This window comes from Nerophis ophidion, linkage group LG01 (genome assembly GCF_033978795.1).
Source record: "Nerophis ophidion isolate RoL-2023_Sa linkage group LG01, RoL_Noph_v1.0, whole genome shotgun sequence".
In the NCBI taxonomy this organism is placed as follows: Eukaryota; Metazoa; Chordata; class Actinopteri; order Syngnathiformes; family Syngnathidae; genus Nerophis; species Nerophis ophidion.
In genome coordinates, this window is record NC_084611.1 from 15527823 (window position 1) to 15549139 (window position 21317).

Sequence of the window (21317 nt, forward strand, 5' to 3'; positions counted from 1 at the left end):
ACTTCATGATGTGTCGTTAAATTAGGACTAAGAACATAAAATAATGGTGCATCTTTCTTATGACAGTGCATTAAGTCTTGCTCGTCAAAGCTGTCCTATCAGGTGGAGGTTCAACAGCGATCGTATCCAAAACAGTTGACTGTCGTTAGCGCTGGCGGTGTCGCAAAGCCCATTTTGATGCGTCTTTTTTTATTAATGTTGAGTAAAAATAGCAGCATGTTTACGTTTAAACTAAGGTTGACCTGATACCAACAATATGGTATTGGTGCCAAAATATGCATAGATGTGTTTATACTTTTCTAAATAAGGGGAACTACGAAAAAGTGCGAATTTTGGCTTTATTTTAACAGAAAATCTTTCAAAATCCAAAACGAGTGAAGTTTGCACGTTATGTAAATGGTAAACAAAAACAGAATACAATGATTTGCAAATCCTTTTCAACATATATTCAATTGATTAGACTGCAAAGACAAGATATTTAATGTTCGAACGTCTTCCCAGTGCTCCTCGACTAGCCGAACAGCTGTACAGGTGTAACAACTACATTATTACCTGTCACTCTTTATAACTCCTTGTGCAGATCTCAATGCTTATTGTTTAGATGTTGACCTAAGTTTGAAGCAAAGGTGCTAATACTAATCGCCCCATTTGGCGAGGCGCGTTTTAAAGAAACACTTGAAGCGCGGCGCTTCCTTGTTTAAAACGTCGCCTTAATAGTTAGTTTTGAAGCCCAAATAGCTCAATATTGTACTTCACCACCCTTCTTATTAACCAGTAAAATTGTCGTTTTTTTGCCATTCTTCCTCTCCAAGATTCTTATGCTTGTATGCACTTTGTGTGTGCGTTTTGACACACTCAACATCATGCGCCTCGCCTCGGCTTTGTAGTCACCGCTGTACAGCGGCATTCAGATGTCAGAACGGTACCGGTACTTCTCAAAGACAGTACAGTACAATTTAGACTTAGACAAACTTCAATGATCCACTAGAGAAATCGTTCCACACAGTAGCTCAGTTACAATGATGGAAAGTGTAAGGACAATGCAGGTATAAATAGACTAAATATAGAAAAATAAAATACAACATATATACGTAATATTTACATAATATATGTACAGTATATTATATATACTGATATAGTATATTATGTCTATATCATATATACAATATATAACAATTACCATGTACAATTTCATGTTAATCGATACGAATCGATTTCAATCGATTAGTATCACGTTACTTTATTAGTACCGGTAAACCGAACAACCCTAGTATAGACATGCAGTAAGTTCTCTAATATTTGAAGGCAGCAAGGCAGTGTTGTTGATCTTTGGAACTGACAGCGCACAACAGTGACGTCATCACAAGTCTCAGTTTGGGCCGAGTACACGCATACGCGAAGCGGAGAGTTTTGCAAAAGTCTGCGTTTTTAAAGACAAACTTATGTGTTTGCAGGCGGACAAGAGGCCTAAACCCAGGGATAAGTGTGCGTTTATTTAGTATCCGTGTTCGTGTGGACATGGCCTCAAAGTTAGCGTAAGCAGAGCTACGGACTTTTGTTATTGACACATGTTATGCTTGAAGGGGTGAGGACAATAACTTTGACAATAAGTCTGTATTCCTCACAACTGGCAAGATAGCTTGGAACAATAACAACCTTTTTTTGGAACAGTATCAGTCTTTTCCTTCAGATATAAAACTCCTTCCAACAATCCACAGAGCCTTTCAAATGAATTCAAAGACATTGAAAAGTTTAGTTTCCATGATTCTTCCTCAAAAATTCCTTCAATAAAAACACTCTCCCACCGGTCTTTCTTTGCTTTGAAGCTGCATCCGCTATGATACATTCTTGGTAGTAACATCATGTTCGTAGTGAAATCCAAGTTTGTTACTTTATGCTGTCTGCTATTTAAAGACCAACTTAAGAACTTTCAATTTTGCTTGGTTTTGGCGGCGCCAGTGGACCAAAGCGATAGTTTTTGCCAGAAGAAGACCACATTTCCCATGAGGACTAGCGCATATAGCGTCAAACCGACATGTCCGCTGTAAAATTGGCACAAACATTAAGTCTCTAATGGCTATGCTGATGTTAAATAACAGACAGCATTAAGAAATGATTTTAGATTGCGCTACATACATGACGCTACTACCAAGACTGCATTTGGGCAGATGCAGGTCCGAAGCAAAGAAAGACCGGTGGGAGAGTTTTTTTTCAGAGCAAGTAGTGTGGTGGCTGTTTATTGCCACACAAATTACTGATAGCTAACATTAGCATTATTATTTTGATTTGAAGTGAAGTGAAGTGAAGTATATTTATATAGCGCTTTTCTCAAGTGACTCAAAGCGCTTGACATAGTGACACCCAATATCTAAGTTACATTTAAACCAGTGTGGGTGGCACTGGGAGCAGGTTGGTAAAGTGTCTTGCCCAAGGACACAACGGCAGTAACTAGGATGGCACAAGCGGGAATCGAACCTGCAACCCTCAAGTTGCTGGCACGGCCACTCTACCAACCGAGCTATACCGCCTGATTTAAGCATGGAAAGTCACTTACTAGTTGAGCAGGAACAGAACCAAGGCAGCATTGGTCTGAAATCCCTCGTCTTTGAGCTCACGCCAGCGAGTGAAAGCTGTGACAATGTTGATCCTTGACGCCAAATTTTTTTCTGTCTCCTCAGATAAAACTTTTTGTTTCTTTGGTAGTTTTGGAGCTTTGGCCGTGCTAGCAATAGATGCACATAGGCATTCTTCTTCTTCTAGTTTTCTGGCGGCAGGGAGGCGTTCACATCGACTTGCGTAGAGCAAGTCAGCATGTTTATAGTTTTTTGTGTGGCAGGAACACCTGCCCGGTGGTAAAATGCCAGTAAGAGCGATACAGACCCCCTTAGGCCATGACAGAGGTGTAATTCAACTAGTTGTAAGTTATGACGCTATTTTATGAAGGTTGAAAAATTACTTATTGCTACTTTAACATCAGCATAGCCATTAGAGACGTAATATTTGTAACCTGTGTCAATATTAAAGCGGACATCAGGTACTACAGAGCTAGGATGTAAACTTCTAAGGAGCCGCAGATGCCTTGTTTTGGTGTGACGTCATAGGGTCAGCCATAAAAGCAATACATTTATCCGCGCTAAAATAAAATAAGCGCCACCCGATGTACGAGAGGCACATGACGTATGACCGATAGTAGCAATAGAGAGTGTGCATGGATATTATTGGAGAAATCCGACTAATTGAATGCATGGAATCGTAGGGACTGACTAGTGTTGTGATCAGGTGCTGATACAAAGTTAGGAGTACAAACAAAGGTGTCAGTATATCAGAGTACAACTCAAACACAGCAACAAACATCTCAAGTCAGAATGTAGCCACACGACAGATCCACTGCACACACGTGTCGAACTTCTACACACTACGCTGGCGCTCACCTACACCTTCATCAACAGGATATTTTTGGCCTGGGATGAGTGCGTGGGGTTCGGAGAAGAAACAGATGAGTGAGGACAGGAAAGGTGTGACGGGTCATGAGGCGTCATGAGATAGTTAGTGTGATCCGTGGCCATGAGGTCGGCCTCAACACCACCTTTGATACAGTTTTTGTGCTTCTGGCTTACCTTTGTCCACCACGTCCCACACCTCCACTTTGACCACGTCATCTGTAGCTGAGGAACACACAGGACGTACAATCATCCCAGTCTTGTACACAGCACTATTCTAATACACACAGGAGACTATTATTTACAGGGCTACTGTAAGGAGCATGGAAGTCAAGCTAGGTGTGATTTACCGTGATACGGAGCCACTGGAGTGAACGAGAAGGTAATAAAAGGAATGTGTAAACGTGCATACATGACCAGAAACCAAGGAAAGACGTGGCCGTGCAATGACCAGGCTGTTGCTTACTTTTGTAGTTCCAGTGGATACTTGTGGCTTGGATTTCCTGGGTAGGAAGGTACTCCTCCACAAACTTCTTGCCCTGCAGTCGATACCATAAAGTGCTCTTCCCAGTGTTTCGATCTCCCCGGATGACGATTTTCACTGGGAAAGGAGTACATCAGCAGACTGGCGTGAACCCATTAGCCATGACACTTTAGGTGTGTTCAGCCATTCATTCATCTATCTGTGGCAGTACAAAGCCCTGGAGATTGTCAAGACCAGGGGTGCCCAAACATTTTGCCTCCAAAGGCCAAAACTGAAAATGTGCCAATGGTCCGTGGAGGTGGAGATTGTCAGGCTCAACAAATGGCAGCTAGTTCATAATGATGTGAATTCTTTGGCACCTAACGACTCAACCCGATTCCTGGGTTGACGATTCAATTCAGAATCAATTTTAGAAATGTTTTATTTGGTATAATAACTATAATAAAACCTTTTCAAAACTGGTACAGGCGGAAATGGCCCAACAACGTCTTTTTAAAACGTTAAGAACCGATTCAAAATCAGGATGAAAAAGAATCAAGATTCAGAGATGAGTTGTTTCTTTTTAGTACACCCCTACTAGTCAACCGATAAAAAAAATATCTATAGAGTTTAAGGTAAAAAACAGGTAGCTCAGTCACCATTTTTATTGGACATTTTACAAATGTTTGTACACCAAAATTACTTTACATTTAAAAAGTGGACCCCTGTAATTTTTATGTAAAAATTTTTTTTTACTGTAAAATCTATGGCATTACAATACATTACTGTTAATCGAAAAACAGTCCCACTGTCATTTTTACAATAACATTTTGGCGACATAGCTGCCAGTTTTTAGGGAAAATTTTACAGTGCATTACTTTAAATTGAAAAACTTTTCTTTAGTTTCATGACTATTTAAAATGTAGATTGTCACTGAAGGCATCAAAACTAAGACACCTGTTAAGTGAAGTGAATTACATTTATATAGCGCTTTCTCTCAAAGTGCTTTACATAATGAAACCCATTATCCAAGTTACATTTAAACCAGGGTGGGTGGCACTTGGAGTAGGTGGGTAAAGTATCTAGGATCGAACCTGGAATCCTGAAGTTGCTGGCACGACCGCTTTACCAACCGAGCAGCGCCGCCCAAAACCCTGTCAGGTGACCACCTCTTGAATCTCATCGAGAGAATGCCAAGAGTGTGCAAAATAGTAATCAGAGCAAAGGGTGGCTTCTTTGAAGAAACTAGAATATAAAACGTGTTTTCAGTTATTTCACCTTTTTTTGTTAAGTAAATAACTCCTCATGTCTTCATTCATAGTTTTTATGCCTTCACTGACAATCTACAATGTAAATAAGTCATGAAAATTAAAAAAAAACATTGAATGAGAAGGTGTGTCCAAACGTTTGGCCTGAACTATACATACATACATACATATATATATATATATATATATATATTAGTACATTCTTTCAGAAAGCGGAATGTTCTGTTGTGCCCTACAAAGTGTTTATACTGTAGATATTATGGTAATTACACACCAGTTATTTGATTGTAACAATAATTTTGGTTGTAGTTGTCATTTGAAATTGGCATGTAAAATAGTTGATGCCGTTAGTAGCCTGTCTATGGCAAATCCAGTTTAAACTAGAATCAAGACCAGGGGTGCCCACACTTTTTCTGCAGGCGAGCTACTTTTCAATTGACCAACTCGAGGGGATCTACCTCATTTATATACATCATTTATATTTATTTATTTATGAAAGAGACATTTTTGTAAACAAGTTAAATGTGTTTAATGATAATACAAGCATGTGTAACACATATAGATGTCTTTCTTTCACAAAGACAAGAATATAAGTTGGTGTACTACCTGATTCTGATGACTTCCATTGATTGGAATCAGACAGTAATGATGATAACGCCCACATTTTCAAATGGAGGAGAAAAAAAGTTGTCCTCTCTGTACAATACCACATGAAAGTGGTTGGTTTTTGGCATCTAATTCATCCAGCTTCCATACACTTTACAAGAAAAACATTGGCGGCAAATTCCGTAGCTTGCTTGATTGACATTCACGGCACCCGAGGGTCTTGTGAGATGACGCTGGCTGCTGCCAGTTCATTATTATGAAAAAATGACAGAGAGGAAGGCGAAAAACACTTTTTATTTCAACAGACTTTCGCGCCGTCCCTTCCGTCAAAACTCTAAAGGCCGACTGCACATTTCCTATTTTCACAATAAAGGCCCTGCTTCATGCTGCCTGCGCTAACAAAATAAGAGTCTCGGAAAGCTGGCGTGCACAAGTGATGTGCACGCCAGCTTTCTGAGGGATCGCTTGTGCACGCCAGTTTTCCGAGACTCTGTATTTAGTTAGCGCAGGCAGCATGAAGCAGGGCTTTTATTGTGAAGATAGGAAATGTGCAGTCGGCCTTTAGAGTTTTGATGGAAGGTACGGCGCGAGAGTCTGTTGAAATAAAAAGTGTTTCTCGCCTTCCTCTCGGTCATATTTTCATAATAATGATCTTGCAGCAGCCAGTGTCATCTCACAAGACACTCCGGTACCGTGAATGTCATTTAAGTGACGTCTTGGTGAAGATTGATGATCACTAATTTTTAGGTCTATTTTTTTTAAAAGCCTGGCTGGAGATCGACTGACACACCCCCCGCGGTCGACTGGTAGCTCGCGATCGACGTAATGGGCACCCCTGATCAAGACCATAATCTCCAATTTCGTTGTTCTTTGAACCTGTTCATTGCAATAATGACAATAAAACGCTATTCTATTCTATTCTAAGATAGCCCATTTTGGACGAGTGGAGGCTTATTTTACGTTTGAGCATTTTATACCAAGCCTTATTGCTTTGTTGGTGTTGCAACCTTACATAAAAAGAGTTTGGCTGTATTTGCCCTGAGTGATCGTTTCTGAGAGCCAGTGTTTGGTCTGCAACCGGATGTTTGATTTTACGTGGATCGCTACCCGGTAGTACCAACGGAATTGGTCAGTGCCTATAAAAGTACTAAATTTGGTACCCATCCCTATTGTCAAGTGACTGTATGACTCCTCCACAACAACCATGTGTTGCTAATTTCCTTGAACTCCTTATAAAACTTCTGAATGATTCATGAAAGGAGTGTTAAGTCAGCTTACTATTATATTGCACCCCCTTAGCGAAGCGTCTCTGCAAACTTTGGTTCATGGACTGCAGGCCGGCGGGGATGTTCTTGTCCCGGAGCTGGCCCGGCTCCGAGCCCACCAGCTTTTTCAACGCCGAAAACATGTTGACGGCACCTTGTGCGACGGCAAACTGAAAGGTGCAACCGGTGCGGCTTGAGGGCAGCGGGCACGCAGGCTCTGAGCTGCTCGATTAAATTTGTGGTGTTTTTGCCAGATGGCTGGAGACAGAAGTGGTCATTGCGGCGTTACAGTGTCACCTGTGGAGGAAGAGAAAACAAGAATTAAAAAGGTACAACATAAGGTCAAGTGAATATTTTGTTTATCTACCAATAGTTGTAAATTTCTAACTCACTTAATATTACAATAAACCTCAATCAAGGGCCCTATGCAGAAAATGTCAAGGATGCAAGTTTTAAATATATATATATATATATATATATATATATATATACACACATACACACACACACACATATACATATATATATATATATATATATATATATATATACATACATACACACACACACACACAAATATATACGCATCCATACATATATATATAATACATTATATATATATATATATCCTAGCCTCTGGTGAGGGCGGTCGCATTCTCCGTTCCCTCCTTCCCTGCTTGCTCTCTTTGTGCTTGTCCTTGTCCGAACTTTTTAAAAGCCTCTTTCTTTGCGCTGTCCTGTAATCCAAATTTCAATATGAATATAATCAGCTGGACTCTTGACGCTATTGACACAGTCTTTTCGACAAGAAAAAAAAGGTTTGGGGGAGCCTGGCTGCCCTGATGGAACCATCGCTGCGGGTTACGTGCAGGACTCCTGGAACTCATGGAGGATCATGTGCCTCTCAGCTCTTTCCATCGAGGACGTCGAAGACATCTACCTATTTGGAGCTGTGATCACGGGGCACTTGCTGATTGGGCTGGGCATTGCTCTGGTGTATCGACAAATTCGGAAGACGATGGCACCCACTCAAGGGGTCCAACGGCTGTTCAACGCAATGGAAGGATTGGGTCGGGCTGTGGGAACACAGACTTGTGCAATTTCTGAGTTGAATCGCAAAATGGATCTCATCTTGGAAAAGTTTGCAGAGAAGGAATAATTAATTGGAACTAAAAGAGGTCCAGCATGGACAAGCAGAGAAGACAAGTCAATATTTTGTCTTCTCGAAGGAAAACAACTTTTTATCTACGATTTGGACTCCCTGAATGGCCTTGCCATGGAGCAGGCTGTTCTGAAGAAAATCTCCCGAAGACTCCTCAAAGATAGACGCTTTTGACCTTCCTTTTTGTCAACAACATCTGTAGCCGAACTTTATCGGCCTCAGCCATACAAAAACACTTCACCTCTCCCGAGTTAATTGGGCATACGCACACACATGACCTCGACCCTTAAATCAACACCCTCACCAACGCTTATCTCCTCTGGGGTTGTGAAATGGCTGAGCGGCGCTACAGAGCGAACAGCGGGCCTGCGCAAACCCACCCCTCCCTCTGTTGCAAGTTGGTGTGATATATGTATGTTTAATGTGTGCCATGCTATGTGAGGTTTTTTCCTTGGACTCAGATTAGACCTCTGCTGAGGGTCTAGCCTTGGACTGATATTTTTTTACTCCCCCCCTTTCCTAATGTCACCCTTTTCTTATCTTTTTAAGGAGCGCTGTAATCGGCTGATCCGTCGGTGGTCTCGTCTTGTCCCCCCCCTGTAACGTGTGTCTGCTCTTAGCGAGACTGTGCCGAAAATGTAATTTCAGTTCTGATGTGTCTTGTACATGTTGGAACGGACAAATAAAAATGATTCTGATTCTGATTAGATTAGATTAGATTAGATAGTACTTTATTTATTCCGTCAGGAGAGTTCCTTCAGGAAAATTAAAATGTTCAGTACAATCCCATTCAAGTTTAGACAAACATTACAGGGAGACAGAACAGGATCGCTGACGGGTCTGCCGGCTTCCAGCGCCCCTTACAAAAAAGATGAGATACAGGTAAACAGGGGGGGGGAGAAAAAAATAGAAGATTAAAATAAAATAAAAATCGGTCTTAGCCTGGGCCCTGGAGAGGGGGTGCAGACTGAGGCCAAGGGAAAAAAACAACAACTCATAGCCATGGTACACAGCCCTCTTCCATGTGTGTAAGAGGGAAACATCAAACATCAAAGACCACAGAGGACATTAAAGACATTAAAGCAGCAGATACAAGCAGACACTTCTACATACAGCTATGAATAAAAAAAAAATATATATAAATATATATATATATATATATACATATGATATATATATATATATATATATATATATATATATATATATATATATATATATATATATATATATATATATATATATATATATACACACACACACGCACACACAATACTATCTACAGTATATATTTAAAAAATATTCTTACCTTTACTGTGGTTCATTCATCAAGTAGTGGAAAATGAAGGAGGAGTCTGCAGCATTCAGGACAGCCATGATCTTTGTGCAGGCCAATGATCCATCACACAAGTACTGCAATCACAAAAGTACTGCAATCACAAAAGTACTGCCATCACAAAAGTACTGCCATCACATAAGTACTGCCATCACAAAAGTACTGCCATCACAAAAGTACTGCCATCCAAAAAGTACAGTGGAACCTTGTTTTACAAGAACCTCTATTTGCGACTTTTTCGGTCTACGAACCTTTAGATGGAGCCAAATGTGTTTCTGTATTGAACTCTATTGGAACCACATAAAAATTGTTGCACGTATCCCAGGTATCTTAAAAAACTGGGGATTCTTCAGAAAAAAGTCAAAAGTGTTATATCACAGGCAAACTTTAATGCTCCCTCAGATCCTCTTTGTTGTGGATACAAGCTCCTGAGACTTACTGAGTGCAACAGATTCGACCATGCATGTATTATGTGGTAGATGGATTCAATTGTATACTCTGCCAGCTCATTCCAGTGACCACTCCGTCTCATAGACACAACACTCGAAGTAGACCTTCATTCAGAGGGAAATATCATCATCTGAAGTCTACAAACTTTAGTACAGTCTGTAGAGGACCGGAGATCTGGAATGAAAGTGATAGCTCTATAAAACAATAACATTCTTCCGACATATTTCAAAAGTGTTTTAAGCAAAGTGTATTGCTATGTTAACCATAGTATATTTAGCACACCCCACATGGCTGAGGATTTCATAATGGTCAAATTTTTGGGCTCTAGATGGCTATTTAGCGCCGTCCTAGTTGCTCCTTGGACCTCTTTCAGAGATTTGTAAAAATGGAAAACTTATATTTTTTGTTTTTCTATATTTTCTGTAGGAGAACAAACATGACACAAACCTTTCTAATTATTAGAAAGCCCACTGTTTACATTATATACTGTATGTTCTTAGTCATCATTGTCACCGACGTCCCACTGGGTGTGAGTTTTCCTTGCCCTTATGTGGGCCTACCGAGGATGTCGTAGTGGTTTGTGTTGTGGTTTGTGCAGCCCTTTGAGACACTAGTGATTTAGGGCTATATAAGTAAACATTGATTGATTGATTCACTGATGAGAGTATTTGGCAAGCACCGTTTTGTCCTACTAATTTCAGCCATTTTTTTTTACACGCACATGTACTTTCTCTGATGCTGCCACAGAAAGACGTTTTGTATGCCACTCTTTTTTGTCCACCAAACATTTTATGCTGTGTGTGATTGCACAAAAGTGAGCTTTGTTGATTTTATTGATTTGCTGGAGTGCTTACCAGGCATATTTGGTCAATCCATGACTGCAAGCTAATCGATGATAACATGCTATTTAGGCTAACTGCATGTACATATTTTTGTCCACCAAACATTTTATGCTGTGTGTGATTTCACAAAAGTGAGCTTTGTTGATTTTATTGATTTGCTGGAGTGCTTACCGGGCATATTTGGTAAATCCATGACTGCAAGCTAATCGATGATAACATGCTATTTAAGCTAACTGCATGTACATATTTCAACATTATGCCTCATTTGTAGGTATATTCGAGTCATTTAATTTCCTTCACTTTTGTCCTCTGTGTATTTAATTTATATTTGCATGTCTCACGACACATTATCTGTATGTAATATTGGCTGCATTTCTCATAGTTGTTTGTGTGCCATGTTGTTCCAGACCACAGCAAACGTTACTCAGCTTGCAAAGATTGTAATAAATCCATTAGCAGAAGACCGCCTACTGTTTCCTTAAACTTGGACACACACACATCTATACCTTTGGCCATTATAAGACAGTCATTTCCAGGAGTTGTCTCACCCTCTGAGAAGCCTCCATTTTGCTCATGACTTCCAATGTTGCAAAAATGTGTAGAATAAAAATTAAAATACAACATTTCTGTCGACGAAGATTTGCGCCAGCCTTTGATAGTAGGCTAATATAGCTAATATGGTCACTTTTATCATGTGTTGCCTTAATTATAACACTTATATAAGACTTTTAAAGTCATTTTGATAATAGGCTAATATATACACTTACAATATAACACTTATATAAAGCTTTTAATTTTTTGCGGATCCAGACAGATTTTGTTGTTGTTGTATTTTTAGTCCAATATAGCTTTTCCAACATTTTGGGTTGCTGACCCCTGATCGAGACCCTTGTATGTATGGTGTGATTTTCGCAAATCTTCAAAATGCTACTTTTGAATCAAATGTGAACAATGAGACTGATTTGGTGGATTAAAGTTATTTTCCAGTAAATATCAACCTGTTGGTAGGTAATTGTAGCTCGGTATTGGGTGGGTAGATATTGAAAGGAATTGTATTTCATAATTTAGATGTATATTTTACTGTGTGTTACTATCCACAAGCGCTACACTTCTTGGATTCCCTTTTTTTCCCAAACAGACTCTAACATTAACAAAACAAACAACACTGTAATATGACCATCACATCTGTAAAATAAACATTTAAATGTGTCGGCGTACAAACGCTTCATTCATTCTTTTTGTGTGCCGCTGAAAGCCTTTTGAGGGCTGTCATTTTGACTTTGCCAAAGAGGTTAATCATAATCATTAAACAAAACATATTTTTCCATACATTAGCCGCACCAGACTGTAAGCCACGTTGTGAATGAGGATGCGACGGAACACGGTATACTGATAAACCGTGGTAAAATTCCACTGTTAGTAATACCGTTTCAATTTTTCATTATCGAAAAACTGTCATTTGTTAATGCATTTTAGGCAAAACTGCTTACTACCAGGAAACGGCGTCACGGCAGCCTTGGCGCATGAGCGTCGTTTGGCTTGAAAAAACATGGCGGAACGCAACTACACGGACTTTGATACGGAGATTTCCCCTTGGACCAAACGGAGCCGATAGCTGGGTTTACCTTAATTTTCTTTTGCTACTACATTCCTGTGGAGTCTCGGCAAGCGCACTGCTGTTTTTAGACGGCGACAGGTGTGGACAATATTGGAAACATACGCATTAAAAGTATACAGCGAAGGAGACAATTTCTTGATGTTGTTATTTTCTCAATACATCTTTCATCAGCTGTGACTGAGAGTAAATGAAGTGAGGAAACATGCAGCAGGCGATGTGTCGGGAACGTTGTCACAACATGTTTATAAAGTCTTTAGTATTTCTGCAAACTTTATCAGTGCTCTAATAACATCAATGCTAGCTATAATGTGTGGTCATCTCATCAGGCGGTGAAGATTGTGTATTCGATGTGAGAGGTACCACTCCTTTTTATTGTCGTAGGCCAAACTGTTTCACTGAACCACATGGTGTTGTTGGAGAAGAACTAAGCTTGTTTAATGTTACTTTATATTCATTAACCAAACTGCTCTGCGTTTTATTTTGATATGGAAAACTAAACACCATGTTTTTCTACATTACTTGTGGGCTTTTTCATGTCACAAAGTGATTACTTTAAGAACATTCATTTGACATAGTATTTTGTTGGTATTTTATGGTGTTTAGGTAACTCCTATATGACATATTTCAGCTCTAACTTTTAATGGATCTGTCCCAAATGTACGTATACTGTAAATAAATGTAACTTAAAAAAAACAAAAAAACTTCTCTCTGTGTATGTAAAAATATACCGTTGTTAAAAGCTTTATTTACAGATGAAAAAATGACCAGAATAATACAGAAGGACTTGTGTGTGTTGAGCTTGCTGTTATAGTTGTGTTGCTTGGATAACAAAACGATTTTGGAGCCATTACTCTTTTGTAGGGCTAGGCGGTGTGACCCTATCAGAGTATAAATTCAATCCCTTCACGGTAACGGTATATTTCAATGTTGTGGTGAAAAACTGATAATGGGATTTTTTCTGAACAAGTTGTGTAGTCCCTTAGCAAAGCTACATTGATTTAATGAAATAAAAACAGCTAAGATAACAATGCCATTTTTTTAACCATTTATTATGAAAAAATGGATGGATGGATGTTAAGAAGAACAACAGAAGTAGGGTTGAAAACTGAGTTACGATATATTAGGGATGTAACGGTATCAAAATTATTATCACAGTATTAAGGCCACGGTACAATGTTATTGTGCCATATGTCGCCAAAGAGGCTATGTTTTCGCTTGTGTGTTTGTTAGCAACATAACTTCTGTTCTGGACAGAGTTTGATGGAATGTCCGAAAACAACAATTCTTCTCGTCTACGACGAGCACCCTTCACTTCCTGCTTACGGTGATACACACCCCCAAAAGCTGTCTTTGATCTTACCAATCAAAAGGCTTTCAAAACTCCACTGTGTAGGATGGGAAGCGACATAAAGGTGTTTTTTTCTTTGATGTATTGTAATCCTCAGGAAGATTTTGTCTTGGCCGAAGATCTACAAAGTGGAGAGGAAGCAGGACCTGACCCCCTTCCAGGCACCTTTTCTTTGAACTGTTTTGTAACCAAAGGCGACGGCTGTTTACGACCGCTGTTCCTTTAGAAACAGCTGTTGCCATGTACACAGGGTAAGTCCAAATAAAAGAGGAGACGTACAATCTAGAACCGGGCCGCCTGATCAGTTTCTCAAGAAGGACAGCTCCAGACTTGAGAAACTGATCAGGCGGGCCGGTTCTACAATCGGAATGAAACTGGACTCACTGGTGACGGTGGCAGAGAAGAGGACTGTGGACAAACTAGTGAGCATCCTGGATGATGCCAGTCACCCTCTGCATAGCGTTATCAGTAGCCAGAGGAGCCTGTTCAGTGCTAAACTGCTTCATCCCAAGTGCAGGACTAATAGACTCAAGAACTCCTTTGTCCCACACGTCATTAGACTGTACAACTCCTCTCTGGGACGGTGGACGGGGGGTATTAGGATGACAGGGGATGCAAAACATTAACAGTGCAATACGTTTTCATAACATGGTCACTACTGCCTACTTTGTCTTGTTATATTCTTATTTTACTGTTATATTGTTATTCCCATTGTTTTTATTCTTTTTGTAATATTTCTCTATTTTGTTTCATTTTAAACCCCCATTATTTACTTTTATTTTTTTATTGATCTCAACTCTGTACACTGCTGCTGGAATTTTAATTTTCCTGAAGGAACTCTCCTGAAGGAATCAATAAAGTACTATCTATCTATCTATCTTTCGTCAGAGCGTGGTGGGACACTGTACAAGTCTACGCATTTTTCCTCATTGAGCCAAATTTGATTATGTCTCTGTTTAATTCCTTGCTTCTTTGTCTATTTAATAGATGTCATCAGTGTTTGAACCTGACAGTAGACCACAAGGAAGTTTTTTACATTTAGAAAAAAATAAATAAAATACGACTCCTGTAACGCACCCTAGAATCCATCAATTTTCTACTTAGTGCGCCTAATATAAGAAAAATTATTAAAAAATAGACCATTCATCGGCAGTGCGCCCTATAATTCGGTGCGTCCTATGATATGGAAAATACTGAATATTTGCAGGGTCAAATTATTAATTATTTATTATTGGTCCACTTCAAAGTAATGCACTTCCCGGTACAGTTTCAGAAATTTTGATTCACCGAAAGTTTTATCGATCACAAATACTGCATTTGTCTTTTTTTGCGTTATTTTTTTAATGAATTAATTAACAATTATGACAACCTTTTTCCAAAACACAATAAAGAATTTGAGATGAAACAGGATAATGCGTACATTTATCATTTGTTTTCAAAACGGTTACAAAAAAGTAACCCATAAATTTACTGTAAGACCCCCTTTTTATGACTGGCACCCCATTTTGAAGATTCCTGGCGCCAACACTGGAAATTATTGGCAGACCAACCCCCTCACACACTCAATGTAACTGTAGAGGAGAAATCACATTACAGAGACACGCACACCCCAAATGGTAACTGTAGAGGAGCGATCGCATTACATATGTGCACGTGTGCTTTCGACAAGTGGGCAGCACAACATATTACCTGATACAGATGTCCGGTACATGAATACACGCCAAAATGTCAAGAGAATTAGTAAAGGTATTGTATGATAATTATGATAGCTGCATTGTTTATAGCAGTGGTTCTCAACCTTTTTTTCAGTGATGTACCCCCTGTGAACATTTTTTTAATCCAAGTACCCCCTAATCAGAGCAAAGCATTTTTGGTTGAAAAAAAGAGATGAGGAAGTAAAATACAGTACTACGTTATAAGTTTCTGATTTATTAAATTGTATAACAGTGCAAAAATATTGCTCACTTGTAGTGGTCTTTCTTGAACTATTTGGAAAAAAAGATGTAAAAAAAACTACAAACTTGTTGAAAAATAAAGAAGAGATTCAATTATAAATACAGATTTCTACACATAGAAGTAATCATCAACTTAAAGTGCCCTCTTTGGGGATTGTAACCGAGATCCATCTGGATTCATGAACTTAGAAGTCTTTAACATCAATATTTATGGAACATTTCCACAAAAAATCGAGCTGTCAACACTGAATATTGCATTGTTACATTACTTTTCTCAGTTTATGAACTTCCATTCATATTTTGTTGAAGTATTATTCAATAAATATATTTACAAAGGATTTTTGAATTGTTGCTATTTTTTACAATAGTTTTGAAAAATCTCACGTACCCCTTGGCATACCTTCAAGTACCCCCAGGGGTACGTGTACCCCCATTTGAGAACCACTGGTTTATAGAATCATTATTATTCCGCATTCTTTATTTGACTCCCGTTCATGTCATCCACGCTGCTTGTGTGCACGTCTGGGTGTAACGCCGTGATTAATTCAATCATTCATTCGTTCATTTTAAGAACCATATGTATGGTATGATATTTATGATAGCTTCATTGTTTATAGAAATATTATCATTCCACATTCTTTGACTCCCGTTCATGTCATCCACGCAGCGTGTGTGCACGCCTGGGTGTAACTCCGTGATTAATTTAATTATTCATTCATTCATTTTAAGAACCAATTATGATAGCTGCATTGTTTATAGAAACATTATTATTCTGCCGTTCATGTCATCCACGCAGCGTGTGTGCACGCCTGGGTGTAACTCGGTGATTAATTTAAGTATTCATTCATTCATTTTAAGAACCAATTATGATAGCTGCATTGTTTATAGAAACATTATTATTCCGCATTCTTTATTTGACTCCCGTTCATGTCATCCACGCAGCGTATGTGCACGCCTGGGTACAACTCAGTGATTAATTCAATCATTCATTCATTCATTTTAAGAACCATATGTATCATGATAGCTGCATTGTTTATAGAAACATCATCATTCCGCATTCTTTATTTGACTATCGTTCATATCATCCACACTGTGTGGGTGCACGCCTGGGTATAAAGTAACTCTGTGATTAATTCAATTATTCATTCATTCATTTTAAGAACCATATGTTTATTGTTTATAGAAAAAAGTATCATTCCGCATTCTTTGACTCCCGTTCATATCATCCACCATGCGTGTATGCACACCAGGGTGTAACTCCGTGATTAATTCAATCATTCATTAATTCATTTTAAGAACCATATCAACGGTAGAAAATGGATGGACGGATGATCATTATGAAAGCTGCATTGTTTATAAAAAATATTTTTATTCCACATTTTTTACTTGACTCCCATTCATGTCATCCATTCTGTGTGTGTGCACGCCTGGGTCTAATTCCGTGATTATTTCAATCATTCATTCATTCATTTTAAGAACAATATTTATGTATAATAATTATGATAGCTGCATAGTTTATAGAAACATTATCATTCCGTATTCTTTATTTGACTCCCATTCATGTCATCCACGATCATCCACTCCGTAATTAATTCAATTATTCATTCATTCATTCAAAGAACCATAGCTGCATTGTTTATAAAAATATTATTATTCCGCATTTTTTATATGACTCCCGTTTATGTCATTCACACTGCGAGTGTGCACGCCTGGGTGTAACTCCTTGATTAATTCAATTATTCATTCATTCATTTTAAGAACCATAATTATTGTATGATAATTATGATAGCTGCATTGTTTATAGAAACATTATTATTCCGCATTCTTTATTTGACTCCCGTTCATGTCATCCAGGCTGTGTGTGTGCACGCCTGGGTGTAACTCCGTGATGAATTCAATTATTCATTAATTCATTTTAAGAACCATATGTATTGTACGATAATTATGATAGCTGCAATGTTTATGGAAACATTATTATATCGCATTCTTTATTTGACTCCCGTTCATATTATCCACGCTGTGTGTGTGCATGCCTGGGTGCAACTCAGTGATTAATTCAATCATTCATTCATTCATTTTAAGAACCATATTATGATAGCTGCATTGTTTATGGAAACATTATTATTCGGCATTCTTTATTTGACTCCTGTTGATGCGCACACTGTACATGTGTGCACGTCTGGGTGCAACTACGTGATTATTTCAAATATTCATTCATTCATTCGTTTTAGGAACCTTATATATCGTATGATAATTATGATAGCTGCATTGTTTATAAAAACATTATTATTCCGCATTCTTTATTTAACTCCCTTTCATAGCATCCACGCTGCGTGTGTGCACGCCTGGGTGTAACTCTGTGATTCATTCAATCATTAATTCATCCATTTTAAGAACCATATGTATTGTACGATAATTATGATAGCTGCAATGTTTATAGAAACATTATTATTCCGAATTCTTTATTTGACTACCGTTCATATCATCCACGCTGTGTGTGTGCATGTTATGCCTGGGTGCAACTCAGTGATTAATTCAATCATTCGTTCATTCATTTTAAGAACCATATGTATTTTATGACAATTATGATAGCTGCATTGTTTATGGAAACATTATTATTCTGCATTCTTTATTTGACTACCGTTCATATCATCCACGCTGTGTGTGTGCATGTTATGCCTGGGTGCAACTCAGTGATTAATTCAATCATTCGTTCATTCATTTTAAGAACCATATGTATTTTATGACAATTATGATAGCTGCATTGTTTATGGAAACATTATTATTCTGCATTCTTTATTTGACTCCCATTCATGCGCACACTGTACATGTGTGCACGCCTGGGTGCAACTACGTGATTAATTCAATTATTCATTCATTCATTCATTCATTTTAGGAACCATATGATAATTATGATAGCTGCATTGTTTATAGAAACATTATCACTCCGCATTCTTTATTTGACTCCCGTTCATATCATCCACGTTGCGTGTGCGCACGCTTGGGTGCAACTCCGTGATTAATTCATTCATTCATTTTAAGAACCACATACATCGTATGATAATTATGATAGCTGCTTTGTTTATAGAAATATTATTATTCCGCATTCTTTATTTGACTCCCATTCATGTCATCCAGGGTGTAACTCTGTGATTAATTCAACCATTCATTCATTCATTCATATTAGGAACCATATGTATTGTACGATAATTATGATAGCTGCAATGTTTATAGAAACATTATTATACCGCATTCTTTATTTGACTCCCGTTCATATCATCCACGCTGTGTGTGTGCATGCCTGGGTGCAACTCAGTGATTAATTCAATCATTCATTCATTCATTTTAAGAACCATATTATGATAGCTGCATTGTTTATGGAAACATTATTATTCGGCATTCTTTATTAGACTCCCGTTGATGCGCACACTGTACATGTGTGCACGTCTGGGTGCAACTACGTGATTATTACAAATATTCATTCATTCATTCGTTTTAAGAACCTTATATATCGTATGATAATTATGATAGCTGCATTGTTTATAAAAACATTATTATTCCGCATTCTTTATTTAACTCCCGTTCATAGCATCCACGCTGCGTGTGTGCACGCCTGGGTCTAACTCCGTGATTAATTCAATCATTAATTCATTCATTTTAAGAACCATATGTATTGTACGATAATTATGATAGCTGCAATGTTTATAGAAACATTATTATTCCGCATTCTTTATTTGACTACCGTTCATATCATCCACGCTGTGTGTGTGCATGCATGCCTGGGTGCAACTCAGTGATTAATTCAATCATTCATTCATTCATTTTAAGAACCATATGTATTTTATGATCATTATGATAGCTGCATTGTTTATGGAAACATTATTATTCTGCATTCTTTATTTGACTCCCATTCATGCGCACACTGTACATGTGTGCACACCAGGGTGCAACTACGTGATTAATTCAATTATTCATTCATTCGTTCATTTTAGGAACCATATGATAATTATGATAGCTGCATTGTTTATAGAAACATTATCATTCCGCATTCTTTATTTGACTCCCGTTCATATCATCCACGTTGCGTTGGGTGCAACTCCGTGATTAATTAATTCATTCATTTTAAGAACCACATATATCGTATGATAATTATGATAGCTGCTTTGTTTATAGAAATATTATTATTCCGCATTCTTTATTTGACTCCCATTCATGTCATCCAGGGTGTAACTCTGTGATTAATTCAACCATTCATTCATTCATTCATTTTAGGGACCATGTGTATTGTATGATAATTATGATAGCTGCATTGTTTATAGAAACATTGTTATTCTGCATTTTTTGTTTGACTCCCTTTCATGTGTCATCCACTGTACATGTGTGCACGCCTGGGTGCAACTACGTGATTAATTCAATCATTCGTTCATTTTAAGAACCTTATATATCGTATGATAATTATGATAGCGGAATAATAAAAACATTATTATTCCGCATTCTATATTTGACTCCCGTTCATGTCGTCCACGTTGCGTGTGCGCACGCTCGGGTGCAACCTCGTGATTAATTCAATTATTCATTCATTCATTCATTTTAAGAACCATATAGTGTATGATATTTATGATAGCTGCATTGTTTATAGAAATATTATTATTCCGCGTTCTTTATTTGACTCCCATTCATGTTATTCACGCTGCGCGTATGTACGCCTGGATGTAACTCCGTGTTTAATACAATCATTCATTCATTAATTTTAAGAACCATATAACTTCCGTTCATTGCAAAATCTCTCCCCGTTCACGTAAATATTTAGCGTTAGCTTAGCGTTAGCACCCCATACTGCTAGCTTGGTATTGGCACAGCGTTTGCATTTTTCAACGTGAATAATTAGAAGATGAAGAATGGCAAACAATAACTACGTGGATGGGGCCGCTGGACGGAAATAATTACCAATTTAAATAAAACTATAAGTAATTAAAAGGCAGGTTAGTGGCAGTGTTTGGTGGTGACGTTAGCCTTAGCGGTCATTAGCATGTACTGACAGCTGCTGCAATGGAACACAAACTCACGTTTCTTGAGCAGCAAATACTCTTTCACCGACATTTTGGTCCTTTTCCTCCCTCCGTAATGTTCTTGTCAGACATCCATCATCCTCGCAGCAACGTTATAGCGACATTCCTTTGCAAAAAAAAAAAAAAAACAGCGATCCGGTCCGTCCGGTGTAGACCGAGGGAAACACGTTTCACTTCCGTTCACCCTTTCAGAGTAAAGCCTGAGAATTACACGTTTTACACATGATTTTATTTATTTATTTATTTATTTATTTATTTGTTCCTTCTTGTTGCATTTTTCCAAATGAAAACTTAAATATTGCGAAAGTATTTCATCAGATTTTTTTTTTTGTTTATGTTTTTTTTTTTCGAAATGTAAAAGTTTTCAGTTAAAGGCCTACTGAAACCCACTACTACTCACCACGCAGTCTGATAGTTTATATATCAATGATGAAATATTAACATTGCAACACATGCCAATTAGGCCATTTTAGTTTACTAAATTGCAATTTTAAA

At 38.1% G+C, this 21317-nt stretch overlaps 1 protein-coding gene across 4 annotated transcripts in view; it reads right to left on the reverse strand.

The window, feature by feature from the left end:
• The window catches only part of rabl6b (RAB, member RAS oncogene family-like 6b), a 46333-nt gene extending 25338 nt beyond the window's left edge, over nucleotides 1-20995 (reverse strand). The window contains exons 1-7 of one of the 4 annotated variants that reach the window (XM_061897160.1): nucleotides 20820-20995; nucleotides 9514-9617; nucleotides 7056-7339; nucleotides 3907-4041; nucleotides 3791-3805; nucleotides 3618-3665; nucleotides 3432-3461 (exon numbers count right to left, since the gene is read on the reverse strand). In XM_061897160.1, coding sequence (XP_061753144.1) covers nucleotides 3432-3461; nucleotides 3618-3665; nucleotides 3791-3805; nucleotides 3907-4041; nucleotides 7056-7185 — 358 coding nt within the window. In that variant the 5' untranslated portion in view covers nucleotides 7186-7339; nucleotides 9514-9617; nucleotides 20820-20995. The remainder of the gene's footprint in view (nucleotides 1-3431; nucleotides 3462-3617; nucleotides 3666-3790; nucleotides 3806-3906; nucleotides 4042-7055; nucleotides 7340-9513; nucleotides 9618-20819) is intronic. The other 3 variants (XM_061897167.1, XM_061897176.1, XM_061897184.1) reach the window with 3 other exon arrangements.
• Between the last annotated feature and the right edge of the window lie 322 nt (nucleotides 20996-21317).